Source organism: Bufo bufo, chromosome 4 (genome assembly GCF_905171765.1).
Source record: "Bufo bufo chromosome 4, aBufBuf1.1, whole genome shotgun sequence".
Lineage (NCBI taxonomy): Eukaryota > Metazoa > Chordata > Amphibia > Anura > Bufonidae > Bufo > Bufo bufo.
Window position 1 is genome coordinate 323,344,935 of NC_053392.1, and position 23,401 is coordinate 323,368,335.

The window sequence follows — 23,401 nt, forward strand, 5'->3', positions numbered from 1 at the left end:
ACAGTGATTCATCAACAGATCCCCCATAACAGTGCGTCATCCACAGATCCCTCCATAACAGTGCGTCATCCACAGATCCCCCATAACAGTGCGTCATCCACAGATCCCTCATAACAATGCGGCATCAACAGACCACCATTAGTTCAAAACCTACCAAAAGCACACCTTTTGGTTCAAAATATTATTTTCCTATTTTCCGCCTCAAAAACCTAGGTGCGTCTTATCATCAGGTGCGTCTTATAAAGCGGAAAAATACGGTGTATATATATATATATATATATATATATTACTCTTTTTATGAGGCAAGGTAACCAAAAAATGGCTGTTTTGGCACAGTTGTTATTATTTGTTTTTTTACAATGTCCACCTGACAGAGTAGATAATGTGATATTTTTATAGAGCAGGTCGTAACGATGCGGCGATACCTATTTAACGGAGTCTGTCACCAGATTTTGACCTTATAGACCGATTACATAGCGCTCTAGCATAACAGTCTATGATTCTAATGGTACCTTTGATGTTTTCTTGTGAAGTTCCCCCAAGGCAAAAACGGACTTTTATTCATATGTAAATTAGGGCTCGCAAGTGACCAGGGGCAGCGTTCACCTCGTTGGTGCCCAGGCTGTTCTGCCTCTTTTTGTCATATCCCCGCCCCAGCCTCTTCCTCTGCCCGCCCCACTCTTCCTTTGCGTCCTCCTTCTCTGCAGCTAGATCCGGCGCCTGCGCTATCGGGGTATGGCCGGCATATGCGCACTGCGATGCCCATTGTGGGTGACTCTGGTCCGCCTCCTCGCCGTTGTTTCTCGCCGTTGGCCGGCGCATGCGCAGTAGCTACTGTGGTGCTGTGTCCACAATGGGCATCGCAGTGTGCATGCCACGGCCAAGCAATAAATAGTGCAGGAGCGGGATCTCGCTGCAGAGAAGGAGGACGCAAAGGAAGAGCGGGGCGGGCAGAGGAAGAGGCTGGGGCGGGTATATGACGAAAGAGTCAAAACAGCCTGGGCACCAACGAGGTGAAAGCCGCCCCTGGGCACTTGCGAGCCCTAATTTACATATGAATAAAAGTCAGTTTTTGCCTTGGGGGAACTTCACAAGAAAACATCAAAGATACCATTAGAATCATAGACTGCTATGCTAGAGCGCTATGTAAGCGGTCTATAAGGTCAAAATCTGGTGACAGACTCCCTTTAAGTCTATTTATTTTTTTTTTTTTTGGATTTACACAATAAAATATATATTTTTTTTAAATCAGGTTCTTGTGTTTCCATTTTCTGAAAGCCATCTTCTGAAAGGCGATTGTCTTAGGTAGCGTCTCATTTTTTGTGGGATGAGATGATGGTTTGAGTGGTACCATTATGGGGCACATATGACTTTTTGATCGCTTGGTATTACACTTTTTGTGATGTAAGGTGATAAAAAATTGATTTTTTTGGCACATTTTTTTTTTTATGGTGTTGGATCACATGCCGTGACATGACATTACCTAATATGTGCTTTTTTAACTTTATTTTATTCAATAAAAGCATGTTTGAAAAAAAAAAAGTCATGTTTTTGGGTCTCCAATTTGTCAAAGCCATATATTTTTTTTTTTGGGACGATTGGCTTATGTAGGGCCTTATTTTTTGTAAGATGAGGTCACGGTTGGTGCTAATTTTGGATACATATGACTTTTTTGGGAAGTGCGGTGGGCAAAATTGCAATTCCATCATAGATTTTCCTTTTTTTTTTATGGTGGTCACCATGCGGTAAAAGTAACATGATCCTTTTATAGTTCAGGTCCTTACGGAGGCAAACAGGTTTAGTGTTTTTCATTTTTTTAAATTTTTAACCAATTATGTTTGGATATAGGAAGGTATTTTTTTTTTTTACATTTTTTGGACCCAGACCCACTTGGTTTTTGAAGATCCAGTGGGTCTGATGGCTCACAATACACTGCAGTACACTATATAGTGTACTGCAGTGTACTGAACTCACACTAAGGCTACTTTCACACCTGCGTTAGGTGCGGATCCGTCTGGTATCTGCACAGACGGATCCGCACCTATAATGCAAACGCTTAGATCCGTTCAGAACGGATCCGTTTGCATTACCATGAACAAAAAAAAAAAATATTTTTTTTTTTTTGTTCATGATAATGCAAACGGATCCGTTTTGACTTTACATTGAAAGTCAATGGGGGACGGATCCGTTTGAAAATTGAGCCATATTGTGTCAACTTCAAACGGATCCGTCCCCATTGACTTACATTGTAAGTCTGGACGGATCCGTTTAGTTCCGCATGGCCAGGCGGACACCCGAACGCTGCAAGCTGCGTTCAGGGGTCCGCCTGCTGAGCGGAGCGGAGGACAAACGGTGCCAAACTGATGCATTCTGAGCGGATCCGCATCCACTCAGAATGCATTAGGGCCAGACGGTTCGGGGCCGCTTGTGAGAGCCTTCAAACGGAACTCACAAGCGGAGCCCCGAACGCTAGTGTGAAAGTAGCCTAAGCCTGATCAGGCTCGTGCATGCGCCGTGGATACACATGTCAGAGCCTGGAATCGGCCTCACAGGACGCACTGCACATGCGCCAGCCGGCAATGAGGAGTGAATAAATTAGCAGTGGGGCAGTGCTGGGCTCCAGGAGAAGGAGCGGTGCTGGGCTCCAGGAGAAGGGGCGCGGCTGGGCACCAACGGCCGGAGGGACAGCCCCTTACTCAGGTAATTATCATATTAATAAAAGCGATTTTCTAGACAAAGGACAACACTTAGGGTAGTAATACTAGTATATTTTAATACAAAATGAGCAGACTGATGTGATGATGTTAAAAGCTCTGTCACTAAAATCCAGGTGACAGAATCCCTTAAAAGAGTTCTTCATGCAACCCATCATTGGAAAATCAAACCAAGCTACAGATCATGACAGAAATCAACTGTCTTAAAGGGGTTTTCCGGGTGTAAAATATTGATGACCCATTGGAAAATCCTACAGAAAGGATTCCAAATGTCCCTGACTTTCAAACACCCACTGTCATGTCTTACAGGATAGATGTAACTTTGTAACCAAAAAGAAAGACACAGACATATTTGGCTCCCCCAAGGATGTGTAATTTTCCCTGTTTAAGATGTTGCAATTATGGTAATATGATTAAGGATCGCTTTAGTTTTGTGGTATATATGCTGCTATGTTCATGCAGCTTTGTTTATGTGGGTGAAACCAAGATGGAGATCAGGGAAAGAATTAAAAAACATAGGAGTACAATTTGTAAAGTGATGGTGTTATAACAAGTAGTAAAACACTTTAAAGAAAAAAGATATTCTGTTATTGTGAGAGGTTGTTGTGCAGAAAGGAATTAAAATGGATTTACAACTTACTGTCACTTCAACCTCGATGATTAAATATTGAATTTAATGTGAGCAATTGGTAAAATTATTGGCTGCTGTGGAAATCATACTGGAAGCTTTACCTGTATATATGGAATTTCCATAATATTTTTTTTGTTAGTAATATGTAACAATGACCAATTTTTTATGATTTTATTAGGTGGAGAATGGACAGCTTGTGCTGTGGTGGAGGACTTCTTCAGAGAGAGATATATACACTAAAGTTAAGGATATTTGACTTGTGGGTGAAATTTCAGGATGAACCTAAAATGCACTCTAACCTTTACAGGTGAACTTAATAGTCCTCCTCAGGCTGTTCACACTTTTGACATCATGAGACCAAGATGACACCTAACAATTGATCAACAGTACCTTGCCATTACAAGGCTTCAAGCAGGATGTTCTCCGACGGAAGTGGCCACTGAGCTTAGAGTGTCACAATGTGTCATCAGCAGGTTGCAAGAGAGATAAAGAGAGACTGAAAGTCACAGAAAGGCATAGAAGTGGATGTCCTTTGGCCACATTCCATTGACGTCCACTTCAATGTGAACAATGCCATGGGGGAAACGGATGACGAATGCCACACAACTCCAGGCACATTTAAGGGAAGTGAGAGGCACCCAAGTGTCATGCCAAAACCGTTTACATCAGCATGGTCTGCGTGCTAGACAACCTGCAAGGGTACCTGACCACCGGCGCCTTCGTCTTGCATGAGCCAGGGACTATCTACTCTGAACGGTGGGCCTTAGTGCTTTTCACAGATGAAAGTTGATTCACGTTAAGCAGAAATGATGGCCGTCAACAATTTTAGAGAAGTCAAAGAGAGAGAGTGCTATGCATCAGCAACTGTTGTCACCAGACGAGCCTTTGGTGATGGTGTTACAGTGTGGGCAGGTGTGTGTAGTCAATACAGAACTGCCCTACACTTTGTGTATGGTACAGAGACAAGCCCATACTACTTGAATAACATCATTAATCCAATCATTGTGCCTCTGCATGAAAAACACAGGCCTAATTTCATCTTCATGGAAGACATTGCACCAGCTCATCGAGGTCGCATCATTATGGAACAGCTGCTGGAAACTGGGGTACCTCAAATGGAGTGGCCTGCACTTTCTCCAGACCTGAATCCCATTGAAAACCTATGGGATCAGCTGAGTCGCCGTGTAGAGGCTCGTAAATCTGTACCCTAGAACCTCAAAGACCTGAGGGCCACCCTTCAAGAAGAGTGGGATGCCGTGCCTCAGCAGACAATAAGTCGACTTCTGAACAGCATGAGGCATCATTGTCAAGCTGTAATTGATTCCCAAGGCCACATGACAAGTTATTGAGACATTGACATTTTTTGTCGGGGTATATCCACCACTTTTGCTGGCTTTTGTTTCAATAAATTGTTTGAGAAGAGGAAATCACTGCATGCTTTTACTTAAATGCCTTACTTTCATGATATAATATCACTGGAGCGCGAACTTTTTACATTTTCCATAAATTTCACCTGTAAGCCAAATATCCTTAACTTTTTATGAGTAGTGTATGTGGAGTCCCTGATAGTGAAGTGTGACATTAAGCTTATGCTCCAGATTTTTCTTTTTATATACAATGGATATAAAAAGTCTACATACCCCTGTTAAAATGCAAGGTTTTTGTAATGTAAAAAAATCAGACCAAGACAAATTATTTCAGATTTATTTTCACCTTCAATGTAACCCAAAACATGTTCAATTCCATTGAAAAACAAACTGATTCAGAGGGGAAAATAAAAATAACAAAACTAAAATAATGTGGGTGGATAAGTGTGACAATCCTCGTATAATTGGAGATGTGATTAGGTTGAGAATTAGCCAATCACACTTAAACTCATGTTAAATAGTAGTCAGTACACAGCTGCCATTATTTAAAGTGATTCTGATTAACCCCATATAAAGTTCAGCTGAGGTGCATCTTACAGCAAAAGCCATGGTCTGTAAACCGCTTACAACACATCAAGGGAATCAACTTGTTGAAAAAAACCTGATGAAAATGCAAAAAGAAGAAAATTGGTCGAGGAGGCTGCATAGAAGTCTACAGCACATTAAAGGAGTTGCAGGAATTTCTGGCAAGTACTGATTGTGTACTGCATGTGACATCAATCTCCGGTATTCTTCATATGTCTGGGCTATGGGGTAGGGTGGCAAGACTTTTCTTACAAAGTAAAACAAGCCTGCCAAACATATATGGTAAAACATGTTATTGTCTAATGAGACCAAGGTTGAACTCTTTGGCCATGATTCCAGCCAACACTGCACGTCACCAAAGAACACATATCCACAAAGGGAGCATAGTGGAGGCAGTATTATGCTTTGGGATTGTTTTTCTGAAGCTTGAAATGGGGCTTTAGTTAATGGAGGGAATTAAGAACAGTTCCAAATATAAGTCAATTTTGGCACAAAACTTTCAGGTCTCTGCTAAAAAGTTGAATATGAAGAGTAATTTCAACGACCCAAAGCATACCTACATATCAAAGTTTTGGAATGGCCCAGCCAGAGCCCAGACCTGAATCCAATTGAAAATCTGGGGTTGACCTGAAGAGGGCCATACACAGGAGATGCCCTCGCAATCTGACAGATGTGGAGCGTTTTTGCAAGGAAGAGTGGACAAAGATTGCCATGCTGATAGACTCCTACTCAAAAAAACTGAATGCTTTTATAAATTCAAAGGGCACTTCAACAAAGTATTAGTTTAAGGGTGTGCATATTTATGGAACCACATCATTTTAGTTCTTTATTTTTTTCATCCTAAAAGATTTCAGTTTGTTTTCCAATTGAATTGTACGAGTGGAAAAAGTTCTTAAAATTTTTTTTTGGGTCATACGCCATTTGACCAATGTACGTGATGTTTTTGGCCTAGGAAGAGGCCACAGTGCTATCCATAGCGTTGCAGTCTCTTCAAACAGATAAATGGGGGTGCTGAAATCTGAGGATGAAGAGGATCGCACTGGAGGAGGAAATAAAAGTGCTTTTTCATTTTATTCCATATGATACTGATGGGGGTGATATAACGCTTCTGGTGGCTGACATAACATGGCCGGGGGCTGGTGAGGGGCAATGAGGCTGATATAACTCTGCTGGAGACTTGTAAGAGGCAATGGGGGCTGATATAACGCTGCTGGGGGCTGGTGATAGGCAATGGGGGCTGATATAATGCTGCTGGGGGCTGGTGAGAGGCAATCGGGGATGATATAACGCTGCTGGGGGCTGATGAGAGGCAATGGGTGCTGGCGAGAGGCATATGGGGGCTGATAAGAGGCATGTGGGCTGATATGAGGCATATGGGGGCCTGATGAGAGACATGGGGGCTGATATGAGGCATATGGGGGCTGATGAGAGGCATGGGGCTCTTATCTGAGGTCTGATTGGGGGTCATTCACATTGGAGTCTGAGCTGAAGCCTGATTGGGGGTCTGATTTGAGGTCTTATAAACATTGAGGGTCTTATTAGGTCTGTCAGCTGAGGTCTGATTAACGGTCTGACCAGGGGTCTAATGAAAAATATATATTTTTCTTATTGTCCTCCTCTAAAACCTAGGTGCGTATAGGGTGCGTTATAGGGTGAAAAATATGGTGTGTGTGTATATATATATATATATATATATATATATACACACACATATATCAAGCACAGAGGAGAGAAATTACAATTTTTGCTGTTAAAAACATATCTTCCCATTCTGGGGGACAATAAGGATTTTTTTTACACTTACAACCAGTGTTTCCTTCATGACAGGTCTAATCTTTTTCAAAGCCCCTCCTTGCAGCATGGGTAAAATGTTAAACCATTTGCAAATGGTTCTGATACCTGCTTCCCAACGCGTTAAAATTTATTGGTGCAGAAAAAAAGCCTTTGTAAAGGATGGGATTCCATCTGAGTAGATACATTACCCCATGTCTGAAAGCCATTTGAGGCAGGGTATAATTCAGCACAATGATGACAATGCTGGCTCAAAATGAAAAGACAAGACCAGATTGGACAAGAATAAGCTAACAGATTGTGCAGCCCAGTTCTGTCCCTTGGAGTGTGATATATTGCTTCAAGATGCTAAGTGCACAGCCTTTTTTTGGGCAGATCTGCAGTTGCCGCTGTTGGTTTTTCTCTTTATTTTTGCAGAACACTAATTATTAGCATTCTAATTTCAGGGCACATCCGATTTTTACCATATGCTACTGAGTAATGCCCCTTGATTGTCTGCAGTGCCCAGCGAAAGAGAGATGTGCCAAAAAACACAAGTCTTTAACATGGAGATTTACTAACATCACATCTGCTACAGATGTTAAATGAAGTAAAAACTTCTCTCTCATAATTAAGTGTTCACTTTTTATGAGGCACTTTTCTGTCATAAAATCCCAGCTCTCAGGAGAGCCCAGGCATGTTGGCGTTCCCCGCTAACTGCTGAACGCAAACACTGGCAATAAAACAGAATTAATACATTAGGCAAGCTGCTCTGATAGATCAGCACTTGTATATGTGACATTATTGGCAACCAGTGACTTTTATGGTTAACAGCACTGCATAAAAACAATTATGGAAGACTTACAAAACATGAAGGTGTATTCATTTATTTCTATCAATTTAGACCTTTCCAGGAACACTCAGATGTCATTTAATTTTTGAATGTGGGAGTTTTTTGACTGGCATTCAAACAAATTACATTTTAATTGGGTTGTTTCGCCAAGTCAGACCCTTTTTAAAACGAAGCTGATCACTGCAGGTCCAGTTTCTTACCCTTGATAATCGGGTTATCATCAGTGGAAGCTTGCCCTGCAGTGGCCAATACAAAGGAAGCATGCAGTACATGGACAGATCGGGTACTCCATTGTAGGAGTCACTATCACAAAACAAGGCTCACTTCCAGCTGATAAAGGGGAATATTGGGTAATCCACCTCTATGATGACCATATGAGACTGGAAGAATTCGGTCCATTTCCAGCTGCCTGTAGACTCCAAAGATATAGGTCACAGTGGGCAGCTAGTGGTTTCCTTCACCCATACACTAAAAAAGTTCAAAGGAGTTTTCTGAGATTCGGCAGAGGTCCTGACGCCCCCAACGATCAGCTGTTTACGGAGGCTGCAGCCTTCTCGCAGCTTACCAGGCACAGCAATGTACACTGTACGGGAACACCACGGTCTTTTCAAACAACTGATTGGCAGTGGTGCTGGGAGCAAGACCCCCACTGATCTGATATTCAAAATCTTTGACAATGTCTTTAAATGAAAACCTGTGAAATTCAATATGGTGTCCTATTCAGGGCGGGAGAAACTGAGAAGATGGATCATTTATGGGGAAAGAGTCATTTATATTTCTGCTGCTTGAACGCGCAGGAGTCCAGTGAGTGGTCCTAATCCATGGTTGGCAGCCTTCTCGGTATGACTGTGCACACAGGTATAAGCGAGTGGTCCTAATCCATGGTTGGCAGCCTTCTCGGTATGACTGTGCACACAGGTATAAGCGAGTGGTCCTAATCCATGGTTGGCAGCCTTCCCGGTATGACTATACACACAGATAAAACAGTCAAACACTGAGTAGGACCGCCTACTGGACTCCTAAGTGTAGAAAGAGAAGGGATGCAAACGAATATATTACTAGGTCTATTGAATGTTTACTGACAAATCAATCTGCTCAGCTCCTCCTGCTCTACAATATGCTACCCACAAAGAGGACTGCATGTAGGTTCCCTTCAAAGTCTGAATGGATCAACATGATCCTGACATTTGTCATGCATTTATACATGGATACTGACTGCATTTGTATATAATTGTATGACCGTTTGAAATACTTTCTGTATTTAAATGTATATACTGTAACTTTTTGTTCTTCCAATTGCACAGTGTTCACATCCCTCCAGAAGCCAAATCTCATAATATTCAAGAGAAAAGAAAACAGCTATTCAGTCAAGTTAATAAAATACTCCATGGAATACAAAATCCATCATTTATGAGCAGATAACCACAAAGCACTGATGCTAATGACTGTACATGCACAGCTGTAAGCAGTAAAAACTACTTACAGTAGGGGCCAGTACCAAGCCTACGAGCGCCAATACTGAAATATGCTGCCACCATCCCGCTAACGATGATTAATATGTTGTGTGTTGCTGTTTTAAAATATAAGAATTTGTAACAGTTTCATGTTTATTTTAATAAAATGGCTGAGCTGAAAGAAAGTGTTCTCTATTTAGCGTAGGACGAGCAACCACAGGGGATTCATGCAGAAAGATGGTCAGTTGCTTTACGCAGAGACTTCCTGAAAACGGATTCGACAAAGTAAGCCATGCAGGTCCTTAGACCATGTGTGGTGTAAGTATATTGCTGCGTATACAGCATCCGTAACATCACACAAGGTTCCACAATTCACGACAACGTGGCCATGAATACATAAGGAGTAAGAAGAATGAAAAGACTTCTTGTGGAAACACTCAATACAACTGAAAGTCTGAACAGAAAAACATAAGTACATACCTCCCGTTCATCCATATTCAGCCACTGTTTGGGGTCATTTTCAGTCGCGAGGAATGCAATCAAATCTATAGCGGTGAGGCGGGTTTGCCGTCTGGACGACACAAAGATGAGTACAGGCTTTGCCGGGGAGTGACTTCTTATAGCTGTAACAATAGTAACACAGTGTAATGCTTTATCTGACCATTTACATGCTTCGTTATTGCCAAGACTGTACCCCTGTAGCAAACCAGAGCACTGATTGTTCAAGACTAAGGCCCATTTACATAGTAGATAATGTGCATCAATGGACGATGTATAGCACGTCGATCTGTGCTCGTATTATTGTGCGGCTTTGATAGGAACCATCGTTCACAGGATTGTTCATTCCTAACAATGTGTTTTCACGGGACGATGTGCGGATGACAAAGTACGACTTTTATTTCCACATATAGGGTGCCATCAATGACGAGTTTCGATGGACAGGTTTAGAGAGGGACGCTCAGTTATTCCTTAAAAGCCTCTATAGCACATAAATATCCCCAATGAGAAACTAAGTGTGAAGAGTTGATTCACATTTGGTTCTACACATATATATTAGGTAATTTAATATAATGCAATTTTCTAATATTCCTCATGTTGTAAAACAGCATGTGCTAGTGCCAACACCAATTTCAAAAACGTGGGTGTACTCTTTCCAAATGGAGAGTAGCTGAATATGGCTCAGTGAAGTAAATTGGCATTACAGAACCATACTGCACTCTCCTTGGGCTTATGGACACGTCAAACACAGACGTTAGCGGTCTGCTCTCCATGGACTGCACACAGGTCCATGTGTTTACTTGCACATCCCATAGACCGTGGGTCAGTGGAAAACCAACAGAGACAAGCATGACTTTGGTCCATGACGGAGACAAAACATGGCCATTGAAGTCCATGAAAACCACTGACAGAACACTGATAGCATCACTGACCATTAGTAGATGTTCTGGAAATCCTTTTTTCAGCCTAGCAGTGCATTTGGAATACTGATGGCACATAGAGTGTAAAAATAGGCACATGGACTCTTCCCAGACATCTTCAGGAAAGAAACACTGACCACCATATCAAGGATGTCATCACTGACACAGACAAGTGAATACGGCCTTGTTGTTTTTCATACCTTGTAGGCCTCATTCACACAGCCAGTGTTCAGTCAGTGTTTTACATTAGTGATTTTTAGCCCAAACCAGGTGCGATGGAAATCACTGATCAAAACACTGATGTATAAGGCTTTATTCTGACTCCATTCAGGCTTCGGTAAAGCCAATTCAACATGGAGTGGACACACATGCAGATACTTCTACACTGCAAAAAGATAATGGCATCCACCAAATGGTTGTGGTTCTCACTGCAAGACCCCGGCCGGCCTGTCTGAATAACAAATCATGAAAGTCATTTGTCAGAAAATTTTAAGAGAATTTTCATTGCAACAGTGACAAATTTATTAAGATGCTGCAGGATGTATTTGGTACAATATTTTGCACCAAAAATGGCACCAGTCCATAATAAATCTGGACGACCAAATTGTTTGTCACACAAGGTGAGGCATTTTCTGTAGAACAGCAGCCTAATGGCTCATTCAGACGGCTGTATGCTGTCCGCAAAAATGCAGACCCGTTTTTTTGCAGTTCAGCATGTCCGTAAAAAAAATGGATTGCATTCAGTTTTTTTGCTGATCCATAGACTTCAATAGGGCCATGTCCTGATTTTCACTGACAAGTATAGGACATGTTTCATTTTTTTGCTGAGCCGTGCAATGGAAGAAAAGGGCCGCAAAGAAATGAATGGGACAGCATCTAATCCGCAAAAAAAATGGATCTGCATTTTTGCGGACAGCATACGGCCGTCTGAATGAGCCCTAAGTCTTCCATGATAAGCACAACGTCCTGCTGATTTTTGAGCCCATGTATCCACTCTAGAAAAAACCTGCAGATTTGTGCTCTATCCATTGCATATTTCTGGTGAAAATGGCATTTTGTTTTAACTTATTAACGTAAATCGGGGGAAAAAGGGACCACAAAGAAAACTACCAGTAACTATTGCTTGTTGTTTATGTTGTCATTTGGTCATAATAATGTAGATCTCCTATGGATTTTTGTTTGGGTCACGTCTGCAAAAAAGGTGCAAGTTTTTTCCGGACCAGAGCGGCATAGCCTTAGTGGTTTGTATATTTGGTTTGCAGTTTACATCCTTTCAAGTTCTGAAATTTGCAGGACATTTGCTATTGAAAAGGGCAGCTCGGTACATCATTTCTCTTTCTCTATGAAGGTGCCTCTCAGGAAAATTGTTATAATGCTTACTTTACTAGACACACAAATGGATTTGACATTTTTACAGCTAATGCAGATGTCTGTCTCTAGATACCATGTGTAACATGGGGTAAAAGATTCCACCATTTAAAGAATAAATACTTATGGTGCACCCAAGGGAAAGTCAATAATGAAATAGACTAGCCATCTGAAAAGGCTGTTCCAGGGTAACTGATCAGGAGGTGTCTAATACAAAGATTACGGCTCCTGAATTATAGGAGATTGCCGGTTTATGCTACAAATGAGTCTGTGGAGATGGCAGGAATACATCATCATTATATACACATACAGCCTGGAAGAATCTGGAGACACAAGATGTAATGGCTTATTTCTCCCCCTACAACAGGTGCGATTAAACAGCAAGAGTCTGATTTATTGTTCATTAGTGGTTTTTACATAGCGTTTCTGCAGCCTATAAATAACAGAAATAGTCAGGACCAGTCGAAAATTGCCATCAATACTTCGGCTCTGTCACAAGGCTAATTAGAAAAGCTAAACAGTCATTTCACAGGCCACTACAGGCCTTGATGTAAATTTTATTTCTAAGAGTGAGATATCATAAATACCACCCAAATACCCACACAAGAACCAATTCATCTGTGGTTAAAGCATTTAACGCGTGTCACCTTCCCGCCACAATTTTATTAATGTCCTTTGTGCAGTGCGGCAGAATATGTTGCTGGTCCATAAATAAATGCTAATAGCCATCTAATCTTAATAATGTCGTTTAATGCAGAATTCATACAACTGCTTTACTACAGGCCTTCGGGGTCTACATACGTAGCAGAGCTAAATTTGTGGCGTCTTACTTCTCCTTGTGAACTGTCACATTAAAGGGAGCCTGACAAATCAATATGCAAATGAGGTGGCACGTGACCAGCAGACAGTGCCCACTGTGGCAAGTTCTTGGCCATAATTCCTGCCGGCAGCCTGGAGAGGGCTGCGCATTTGCCGCCCCACTACTGCACAGCACATACACTGGGTTTCAACGCTGGAGTCGGTAACAATGGACAGCAAAGGAACCATCGGTCAAGACAGTCGAAGAGGAATGAGATAGGGATTATGGCCAAGAGTCTGGACACTTGCTGAGATGGGGACAACCCACTGGCCACTTGTGGCCTCATTTGCACGTTGTTCAAAACTTTGGTTCATGTGTAATTAGACCACAGTGAACATCAATAAAGGTATGTTTGCTAAGGTCCTTCACAACCTTGCCTGACGCTACAATTACTTGTATGTTGTAAATAGATTTAGAGTTGACTTTTCCATAATTTCTAACGCTCTTGCTTTGGTAGTCACCTCTGGTTTCTGTTTACAGGGTGTGAACAGTGATGTACTTGTACAGAGCTATGTCACCACTGCATCCTACCGAAGTGGCAGAGCTGGAAACTGTGGGGGACCAAGTGGTAAGTATATATTCTTTTATTATTATTTATTTTTTACATTTTAGGGATGCTAGGCAGATAATCCTTTAAAGAGGCTCTTTCAGCATGATCAATCTTATTAAACCAGGCATACAGCCCGGAAGCATTGATCATGCAAATGAGAGAGTTTGAGCACCCGCGGGCAGGGATGAATCCTTTGAGCACTATTCTGTAACACCGCCTGTGCTCTGCATACTCCCTCCACTTGATTGTCAGGGCTAGATATAGGCCTGCTGAGGGCAGAGCCGTGTCCTAGCATGTACTTATCGTGTACTTTTTGTACTATTGCATTACCACATTGAGATCTGCTCAGAAAGGTAATATACATACATATCACTGCTTTACTCTCAAGCACAATATATGATTATAAAGACATCAGTAATATGTGTTAGCTTCTAAGCATAGAAAAAACATCCTTCTCTATGTAGAAAGGCTAAAGCTTAGTGATAAGTACACTGCCTTGTATGTAAAGGTTCAATTCCCAGGAGAAATGCTTTCAATTTTTTTTTCTGTTATTTTTTTCTCTCTCATGTAACCTGTAAAAAAATGCTATAATAATGAAAGGCCTTACTATATTTAGATTTGCTGTAATATGATTTAGAAACCTAAAACCTATTACATGTTTATTCATAGGCACAAGGAACCCTGCTGCACACAGACAGTTATTTGGCACTCCATTGAAGAAAATCATCCACGTAGGATGTGATTGAAACACCACTTTCTTTCTTGTATCACCATGGGGAGTCAGCCATGTGCTATGGTGTGGTGGCTGGAGAGCCCCCCCCCCTAATATTGTATCCGGCAGGGCATGTGATTATTATTTATTCTGTATGTGATTTGTCTATTTTACCTGATATTTTGTCACACTTAGTAAATATATTGATTCACTTAGCCTGCATAAGCGTATTCATTCTCAAATTCTCCAATTCATGTTATAAAACCCCCAGTTAAGTCAGTACTCTCTGCTCTGCACTGATCAGGGACAATCACCCCGAAACAGCTGTCTGCAGATAAGGTGCTGGCTTATTTATTATCAAAGTCATGTTTCAAGGGCTATTTAAAGGGTCGAACATTGAGTTATAGGATAGCTTTACATTTGGTGGCACTAGAGGCAGAGCTGAAGCAGGGAGTCCCGTTTGGCATCAGGATCCAGTGTACATGCACCTGCTGATAGGCTTCATGTTTATCTACATCAAGGCATCACTAGTCTATCTCTAAATCTGGGTGGTGATTTTCATAAATATAGTGGGGTCTATGGAAAACTGTATCTTATATTAAACTTATAACTATAAGAAGACTATCCATAGGATATTATTATAGACATGAGTGTCAAAAATAACGTATATAATATTATCCTATGGATAATAGTGTTCCATAGACCCTGCTATATTTATGAAAATCGCCACCCAGATTTAGAGATGGACTAGTGATCCCATGATGTAGCTAAACATGAAGTCTATGAGCATGCGTCGTGCGTGTGCGCACTGGACCCCGATGCCAAACGGGATGCCCTGCTTCTCTTAGACTTCTGGGATGCAGGCACACTAGCAGCTAAGGAACATCAGGCTTACCGCGCTCCTCCACGCGAGCGCAATGGAAACCCACAGTGATCTTCTTACAACATATATCGATATGCCCTCATGGATGCCTACCCTGTGATAACACTGGTGTATTTATGGCTGCACATTTATCTATTTATTTATTAAGTATATGTAACTATGCAGAGAACCATATGTTATTTACATATTAATTATGCAGAAGGTCATGTGATTTTTTTTTTTAAGGATGGTATATCTGTACATGCACACCTCACTCATTGCTTGAAAAAGACCATGAAAGGTCGAAACGTCGCACTATTTGGTGAATAAATCACAACTTTTTTTTTGAAGACTTGAGTGCTGCGGTTCTCTTCTCTATTCTTTCCACTATGGGCTACATCTTTGATTCGAGACCTATTAAACTTCAATGATGATACAGAGGTTGGGCCTTGAGAATCATTTTCTCTGGTGGGCTCAAGAAACCGCGGTCCAACACTGCTAGCTGCTGCCATACAAGGTACATGGAGACAGCAGATTCTGCTACCTAACGCTCACTGACTAGCACCATATAGGACATTATTAGATAAGTACTGAGCGGCAGTGATGTTAATAAAGCACTTGGGTTAGATATTACATTTACTGCTAGCTGCTGAATCATTCCTGTGTTGTGTCCTGTGCACAGATTTCAGAGAGAAAGTTAGTTCTAAAACAAGGCAATTTATTCCGATAAGATATAGTAGAAAATGTCTTACATTTGCCTGTGCTATTGATTTATGCAAACTTGTGGGAAAGTAGAGTGACAATTTGAGTAAATGAGTGCACTATGACAATACTGATAGTCTTGTTTGATTCTTTAGACACTTACCTTGAAATGAAGGTTTGTTCATGCTAGCCATACGAGGGCAATAATGTTGTCCAGGGAAGCCCTGAATGTGGACCTCTAACGGTACTGGTCGCACAGATGGACGAAAGTTAAACAGACCCATCTGTGATAAAGAAATACTCTTTGTTAAAAAAAAAAAAAAAAACTACGCTAAGTAAAAGTACATTTAGGGAACAATTTCCCCAAATTGACTAAAGGTTCTGTTTTAAGAAAGCCGTGGTTTGTTATGGAGTGGAGCAAATGGTTATTAAGCAGGACTTATTTTGTTTGAATTTAATAAAAGCCTATGACAGATATATGACAATATAAAAAAAAAATTGGAGACTACATTAGACAAACTGGGGAAAATGTATTATTATTACTGACTTAAAATTAGACAACTACAAAATAAACCATGCAGGTGCCAAATTTATCACTGTGGCTCACACTGGGTGACAGGTTTGGTACATCTTACTAAAAACGTTAGACACATATTCCTTACACCACCCCTTGGTTAGCTTACATTAGGTCAATATTTTGTACCAAAAGGTTTCACGCCTAATCCCTTTTTCTATACAATACCCTTTCCTCTACACTTTTGAAGGCTGTCTAGCGCAAAAAGTATTTAAAAACAATGAATCTGGCAAAAGGCAGGCATACCAATTTTTGCCGCATGTTCAGCCAGATTTCCCCACTGAATACATCTATATAACATTGAAAGTGAAATTGGTTCCATAATGAATACGACTGCAACATCTAAACATGTCTAGAATATATTTGAAGTGAATGTTGCATACCGGTTTCCAATAAAAATTTACATATTTCCCTAGTAAAGTGTATTACAAAACACACTTGCCTTCACTGTCCCTACATATTATACAGAAGTAAATGCCAGTTACACTTTAAAGAGTATACAATTGTAGCTTCTTTAGCCACCATAAGGGGGAAGCAAAGGTGCCAATTCAGTATTGTTCTATTGTTGATGGAAGCAGCATGCTCCTAATCCCCAGCTAGTGGTGGCTGCAGGCAGCAATAAATTTTATAATTTAATGGGGTATTCTGGTTATGTAAATTTATCCCCTACCCAAAGTCTGTACGCGGCCATCTCCAGAACTCCCATAGAAATGAATGGAGCGGCCATGCGCATGCCTAACCGGCGGTTCCATTCAGTGGATAAGGTAAAACTGGAATACCCCTTTAAATCCATGTCTTTGTGAATGAAGTTACTTTGTTGTTTCCCAACTATAATAAGCATCATGCATAACGCTTATAAAATAAAATCTTAAATTACCTGACCAATGCCCAACCAATCTGCAAGATCTCTGGCATTTGCTAAAGCAGTTGATAAACCAACAACTCGCACCGTCTTCTCTGTATGTGAGGAAATGAAGTTGGTCCGAGACACAATGACTTCCAGTACTGGTCCTCTCTCATCCCCTAAAAATCATGAAACATAACAATGTATACACTGATATATCAAATATGTCAATATGTCCATACAATGTTTAAAGCACTACTCACCAAGCAAATGGATTTCATCAATGATTAAAATGGAAACCTTCTGCACGTAACTCCTGTTTTGCCAACTCCTGCTGACACCGTCCCACTTTTCAGGGGTAGTGACAATGAGGTCAGCTTCTGCTATGGCTCTCATATCAGGAGTGACATCTCCTGTCAGCTCAACAACTCTGTCAATGAGAAAATTGGGGTGTATAGTCCATCACATTTCATAACTTACACATTCCAGGACTGGCAGGGGCCAGAACACTTATTCACGTCACGATGAAGAAAGTCTAACTATGCTGATGTCATTGAAACCCATATTATGACTATTTTCAGTTAAAGGAATTGCCCAGCAGTAAAAAGTTTTTGACAAAGGGCTAAAAACAACAACATTTTGATTCTCTATTCCTCCCCCTTTCAACACTTATTGGGTGCCTGGTTTTCTCAAAAATCAAAACACTGTCAACTGACCAAACACTCCTTTTACGGGTCCTATATGTATGTTAAAACTTCAAACTTTGATTACATTTTTTATATTTTTTTTATATTCAGAGATAACAATACTATAGGGTGATTTAAAAATATCAGGTTGCAGTATTGGGCCAAGTCAATTGGTAAATGTCTTTTTGTGGTCGCTGTCACTGGCTCTGCACTATGTTTGAGAGGTGATTTACCTCATGGATACTCTGTAGCCATTTCTGGCACTTCATTAGATGTCAGGTGCAATTGACTTGGCTCAATACTACAACCTGATATTTTTAAATCACCCTATAGTATTGTTATCTCTGAATATTTTTTTTAAAGTAAACAATAAAGTTTGAAGTTTTAACATACATATTGGACCCTAAAAGGAGTGTTTGGTCAGTTGACCGTGTTTTGATTTTTGTTATAATATCCTGAGGGCCCTATAGGGACAAAATCTGGTTTTCTGGTTGTCTCGACACACAAAATACCACGCTGCTCAGCCAATCAGTGGCTGCAGCAGTGACCCACCTCACTCTGTGATTGGCCGAGCAGGCATTTCTTGCCAAATACTGTGTGTCAAGAGCTGGTAAGTGTGGGAATGGGAGCAATGGGTGATCAGTGATTAAAGGGCATCTGTCAGCAGATTTACACCTAAGAAACTGACTGACCTGTTCAATTCGTGCACTTGGCAGCTGAAGGCAACTGTGTTTGCCACATATGCACACATTGCTAAGGAAAATTATATTTTAATATATACAAATGAGCCTCTAGGAGCAACAGGGGCATTGTTATTACTTCTAGAGGATCAGATTTCTCTGCAAATGTCAAGTCCTTTCCACTTTGATTGACAGGGCCGGGCGTCATAAAAATCATCACACCTGGTCCTGGGCGCGGCAGTTGCAGAGATAGCTGAGCCTCTAGGAGTAATGGCAATGCCTCCTTTGCGCCTAAAGACTTATTTGCATATATTAAAACACAGGGCACATTTAGTAAGACCGGCACTTTAGACGCCGGTCTTAATGAAGCCCTGCGCTGGATCCTCCACAGTTATGAAGAGGCGCTGGCCTCTACATAACTTTGGCGGATCCACCGCCGCTTCTAAATGTAAGACAGCTTTCTTTAGACCATTATTTAGACCATTTTCTACGACTAAACCAGGCATACAAAATTGTAAATGAGACGGGCCTACCGGCCCGTAACCCGCCGTGCCCACTTTTTTAGACCTGCCTTGAGCGGGGAAAAATCACAGATTGCGGTGAACAGGACCTCTCTGCCTCAATCTGCGCCATAAATACTCCTAATATAGGCGTATTTCTGTTGAAAAAATGACCAGGGCACATATGAACATGAGACCAACACAGGTGTCTTAAGCTGCCAAGCGCACGTGGAACAGGTCAGCTAGTCTCATAGCTACAAATCTGACAGACACTCGAAACCCTTTGTCAAAAGGTTTCCTGCTGGACAACCCCTTCCAATTCCAAAACGGATCTATAGGTGTTTATGGCTCCTCTGCTATAAATGTTAAACTTGTGAGAGACTTAAGTCAGTGTGTTTCGAACGTACCATAAAACAAGTACACTTCTGAGGAGGGCCAAAGTATCCATCGCATAAACATACTGCACATAAACTTAAGGAACAACTGTACAGACTCGGTTATATATTATTTGTATATTTGTAGGTGGTTAAAACATCCTTATACAGCTGCCAGGAGTAGAAGAGTTGGCAATTATGTTTGATAACTATATTACACAAATTTATTAAGCATAATCCTTCCACGGTATTACTGAGTTATTATGTCAGTAAATAGCTACTTTCAGTTTTAGCTTTCTATATATACTTTAGGCTCTTACTATGTAGTAATGATGAGTAAACTTGATAGCTTTCCCCACATATGTGCAAGTGTGAGTGCATGTATTATATCAGTATGGACACAGTGGGGTGGATTTACTAATCTAAATAAAAAAAAAAATGGGGTGCACACCTTGTACCACATTTATTATATGTTTTATATACTTTATGCACAGTGCCTGACAAAAACTGAAAAGAACTGTGACTAAGCAGAAGGTGGGTGTGGCAAACTTGTGCCAACCTGGTGTTAAGGGGAACGCATCATCTGAAAATGTCATATTGTTTATATCGGGTTTAGAATTTTTGCTGTTTTTTGTTTCATTTTTCATGTCTCTACCTGTATTTAAACTAAATAAAACCATGAAGTTTTGACACCTGCCCCTAAGCCTAATATGTTGTGACTACCTGTTCTGTTTAGGTAACTTTTAAGAGGCCATCTCATTATCATCACAGGCAGGATTACAAAGACAGGTATCACCTCTATATAGATAAGACAAAATCCATCATATTAGAGTTTATATTCTCCCTCCTGACCCCTGCATAGGTCAAAAAGCATGCCTAGAAAACTCTCCCAAAGAAGTTAATGAGGACCTCCTGTCCATCGAGTCTATGTCCCATGTGTCTGATCTCAAAGTACAGGAAGTCTTTAGACCTAGTGGCCAGTGTGAAAACTGCATGATATTAGGGCTATTTTTTCTATTATTTTTGACTATAGATAGGGACGTGAAAAAAAAAAATCACAAAAAATAAATAAAAAATAAATAAAAATATGTTTAACATAAAAACTTGATTTAAACAATAAGGCCTTATCTGATGACTCAAGTGCCTAAAGATGCACCAAATGTATCATCCAGCATCAGCCACCTTTACAAATCTGGTGCATCTGTAGACTGCCTACATTTACATCTCTGATATTAATCTACTTCAGTAGTTTCCACTCTTTTAGCTCAATCAATGTGCACAGTTATACACTATACATTCCTGTTTTGCATGATATTTCACACTCCATTGTGTGTACTAGAGAGCCAATGGTCATTATATATGCCAAGCTAAAAGAAGAATGGTCATGACTAGAGGCGTACGAATAGTATTGCTCCCTGCAGAATATGGGAGTCCCACATGACTAGTTTCACTGTGCTTTACAGGAACCTGTAGAAAATGGTGTCTGAGCTGCAGGCAGAATGTTATAAAGCAGGAGGAGCTGAGCAGACTAAGGGCCCATTCACACGTCCACATCTGTTCCGCAATTTTGCAGAACGGGCGCAAGCCCATTCATTTTCAATGTGGCCGCAAAAGATGCGGACAGTACACTGCGTGCTGTCCGCATCCGCACTTCCGTTCTGCAGCCCCGCAAAAAAATAAATAAATAGAGCATGTCCTATTCTTGTCCGCAGACATGGACAAGTATAGGCATTTCTATCATAGTGCCAGCAAAATGTGGAAAGCACATGACCGGTGTCCGTGTTTTGCGGATACGCAATTTGCGGACCACAAAACAGTTTCGGATGTGTGAATGGACCCTAATATTTAGATCTAAAGGGAAAACATTTAGTACAACCTGTCATTTATCCTTGCTCATTCTAGGCTCAGGATTAGGTGACAAATTTATGAAAGCTGTGGATCCCGAATCCCACGGTCCTGCTCACTACACAAATGAGGTGAGGATGACTTTGGTTACGTGCACTGTGGCTCCGTTCAATCCGCAGTTAGGATTAACAGGGATTACAAAGTAAAAAAAAAAGACAATTTATACTGAATCTTTTCCCATAAAACTTTACATCAATCTGCTCAGCTCCTCCTGCTCTATAGCAGGCTGCCTGCAGGGCAGATATTTCAGGTTAATTTTAGAATCTACAATTTTTACATGACGTTGATAAACACAAATGGGGTCATTTATCAAACTGGTGTAAAGTAGAACTAGCTCAGTTGCCCATAGCAACCAATCAGATTCCACCTTTCGTTTTTGACAGCTACTTTGGAAAATGAAAGGTGGAATCTAATAGGTTGCTATGGGCAACTAAGCCAGTTCTACTTTACACTACTTTTATAAGTGTCGCCCAAAATCTGCCCACTGGGTTTCATCCTGCACTTGGATGACTGCATTCATTTATTCAAAACTTTTCAATTCTTTTTAGTTTTACATAGGGATATTAACTTTGTATTTTTTTTTTTCCCCCTATTAAAATATGCTCTCATACTTGGGTGTGCCAACATCCTGTGTCTGATCACAGAAACATGCACTGATCTCTTGTAAGAGCATAATACAAGGATGCCCGAATAGGCAGCCTCTGTCATGTCCTGGGCTGTCTCCATGGTGATGCCAGGGATTTTGCTGCCAGGACTGGTGATTCCTTCCTTTGTGCAGTGCTGCAGGGTCAATTGCTGGGATCCTGGTAGTTGCAGCAGAATCACGCCATTGTATCAAAGCCCCGTTCCTGCTGCTTATATTGTAGGTGCGCTTACCATACCCATGAGCTTATCATGATGTTCTGATAACTTCCCATGATGTACATTTCAGGAGTCAGAAACAGGTTAAAGGATAAAAGATTTTAACTCATCTATTAAGCTGAAACGTACTTTTTGCCAAGTTTTTCTTCAATCCTCACTTTCCAGTCCTCCATTCTTTCACGGACTAGAGCCTTCAGTGGAGCTATATAGACTGCCTAGAAGTGCAAGATAAATGTAAAAAGTTTATGCTGCTTTAGATTTTGTGACAAGCATTAGGATACAAATGAACGGGGGAGGCTGCAGAGAATGGAATATACATGCCTAGGGGGTTATACATACATTATTTATACCCCACACAATCTACTGCGATACATTAAACCAGCAGGAGGACTGGAAAAACTCAAGAGAGAATAGCACTGGAGAAGGGCAGTAGAGTCTATAGGCTAGTAGAGGGTCTGCCTGAGGTTCTCAATTATTTAAGTGACATAAAACATCTATGTAATAAAGCAAAGTAAAGATCTATATATAAACATATTGATTTCTAACCTTGGATGTTGGATACTTGTTGAAGACTCTGAAGATGGCCAACTCGGCAGCTACTGTTTTACCAGAGCCTGTTGGGGCCCCGAGGAGAACGTTTGTGTCCGTGTGATAGAGAGTATGAAAGATCTGAGTCTGAACTGGGTTGAAATGTGTAAACTTGTAAAGGGCTTCATATTCTCTATGACCCAAGGCAGTGGTGGGCAAAGGTTGCAAATCCAGCAATTCTGAAACAGAATCATCAATGATGAGATCAGTTTACCTCCCATAAAGTGTAACAAATGTGTAATAGTCTGTCAGTACCTAATGAGATGCACGTCAACAAAATTTCAGTTTACTAAAAGCAAAAAAGTAGACATACAAACACCCTAGTGGTATTGTCAACAGCAACAAAGGTCAGGATTGTAAGAACGAGTTTACTACGAGAGACATCCTATGTATAGTCACAGTATCATAGTGGCTCTCTCGCTCTAGTTTCCAGTATATACTTATCGGTAATACATTTATGTTATCCAAGTATAACTTGACAGCAATGTTTGCAAAAGAACTTGTCATCTCCTTTCTACCTTCTAACAGCTAACACTACCATGCA

At 40.9% G+C, this 23,401-nt stretch overlaps 1 protein-coding gene across 1 annotated transcript in view; it reads right to left on the reverse strand.

Moving 5' to 3' along the window:
* Positions 1-23,401, reverse strand: part of ASCC3 (activating signal cointegrator 1 complex subunit 3) — a 742,201-nt gene that overhangs the window by 139,628 nt on the left and 579,172 nt on the right. The window contains exons 25-30 of the mRNA XM_040428803.1: positions 22,816-23,036; positions 22,399-22,484; positions 17,527-17,693; positions 17,297-17,442; positions 16,009-16,129; positions 9,855-9,997 (exon numbers count right to left, since the gene is read on the reverse strand). Of these exons, the coding sequence (XP_040284737.1) occupies positions 9,855-9,997; positions 16,009-16,129; positions 17,297-17,442; positions 17,527-17,693; positions 22,399-22,484; positions 22,816-23,036 (884 nt within the window). The remainder of the gene's footprint in view (positions 1-9,854; positions 9,998-16,008; positions 16,130-17,296; positions 17,443-17,526; positions 17,694-22,398; positions 22,485-22,815; positions 23,037-23,401) is intronic.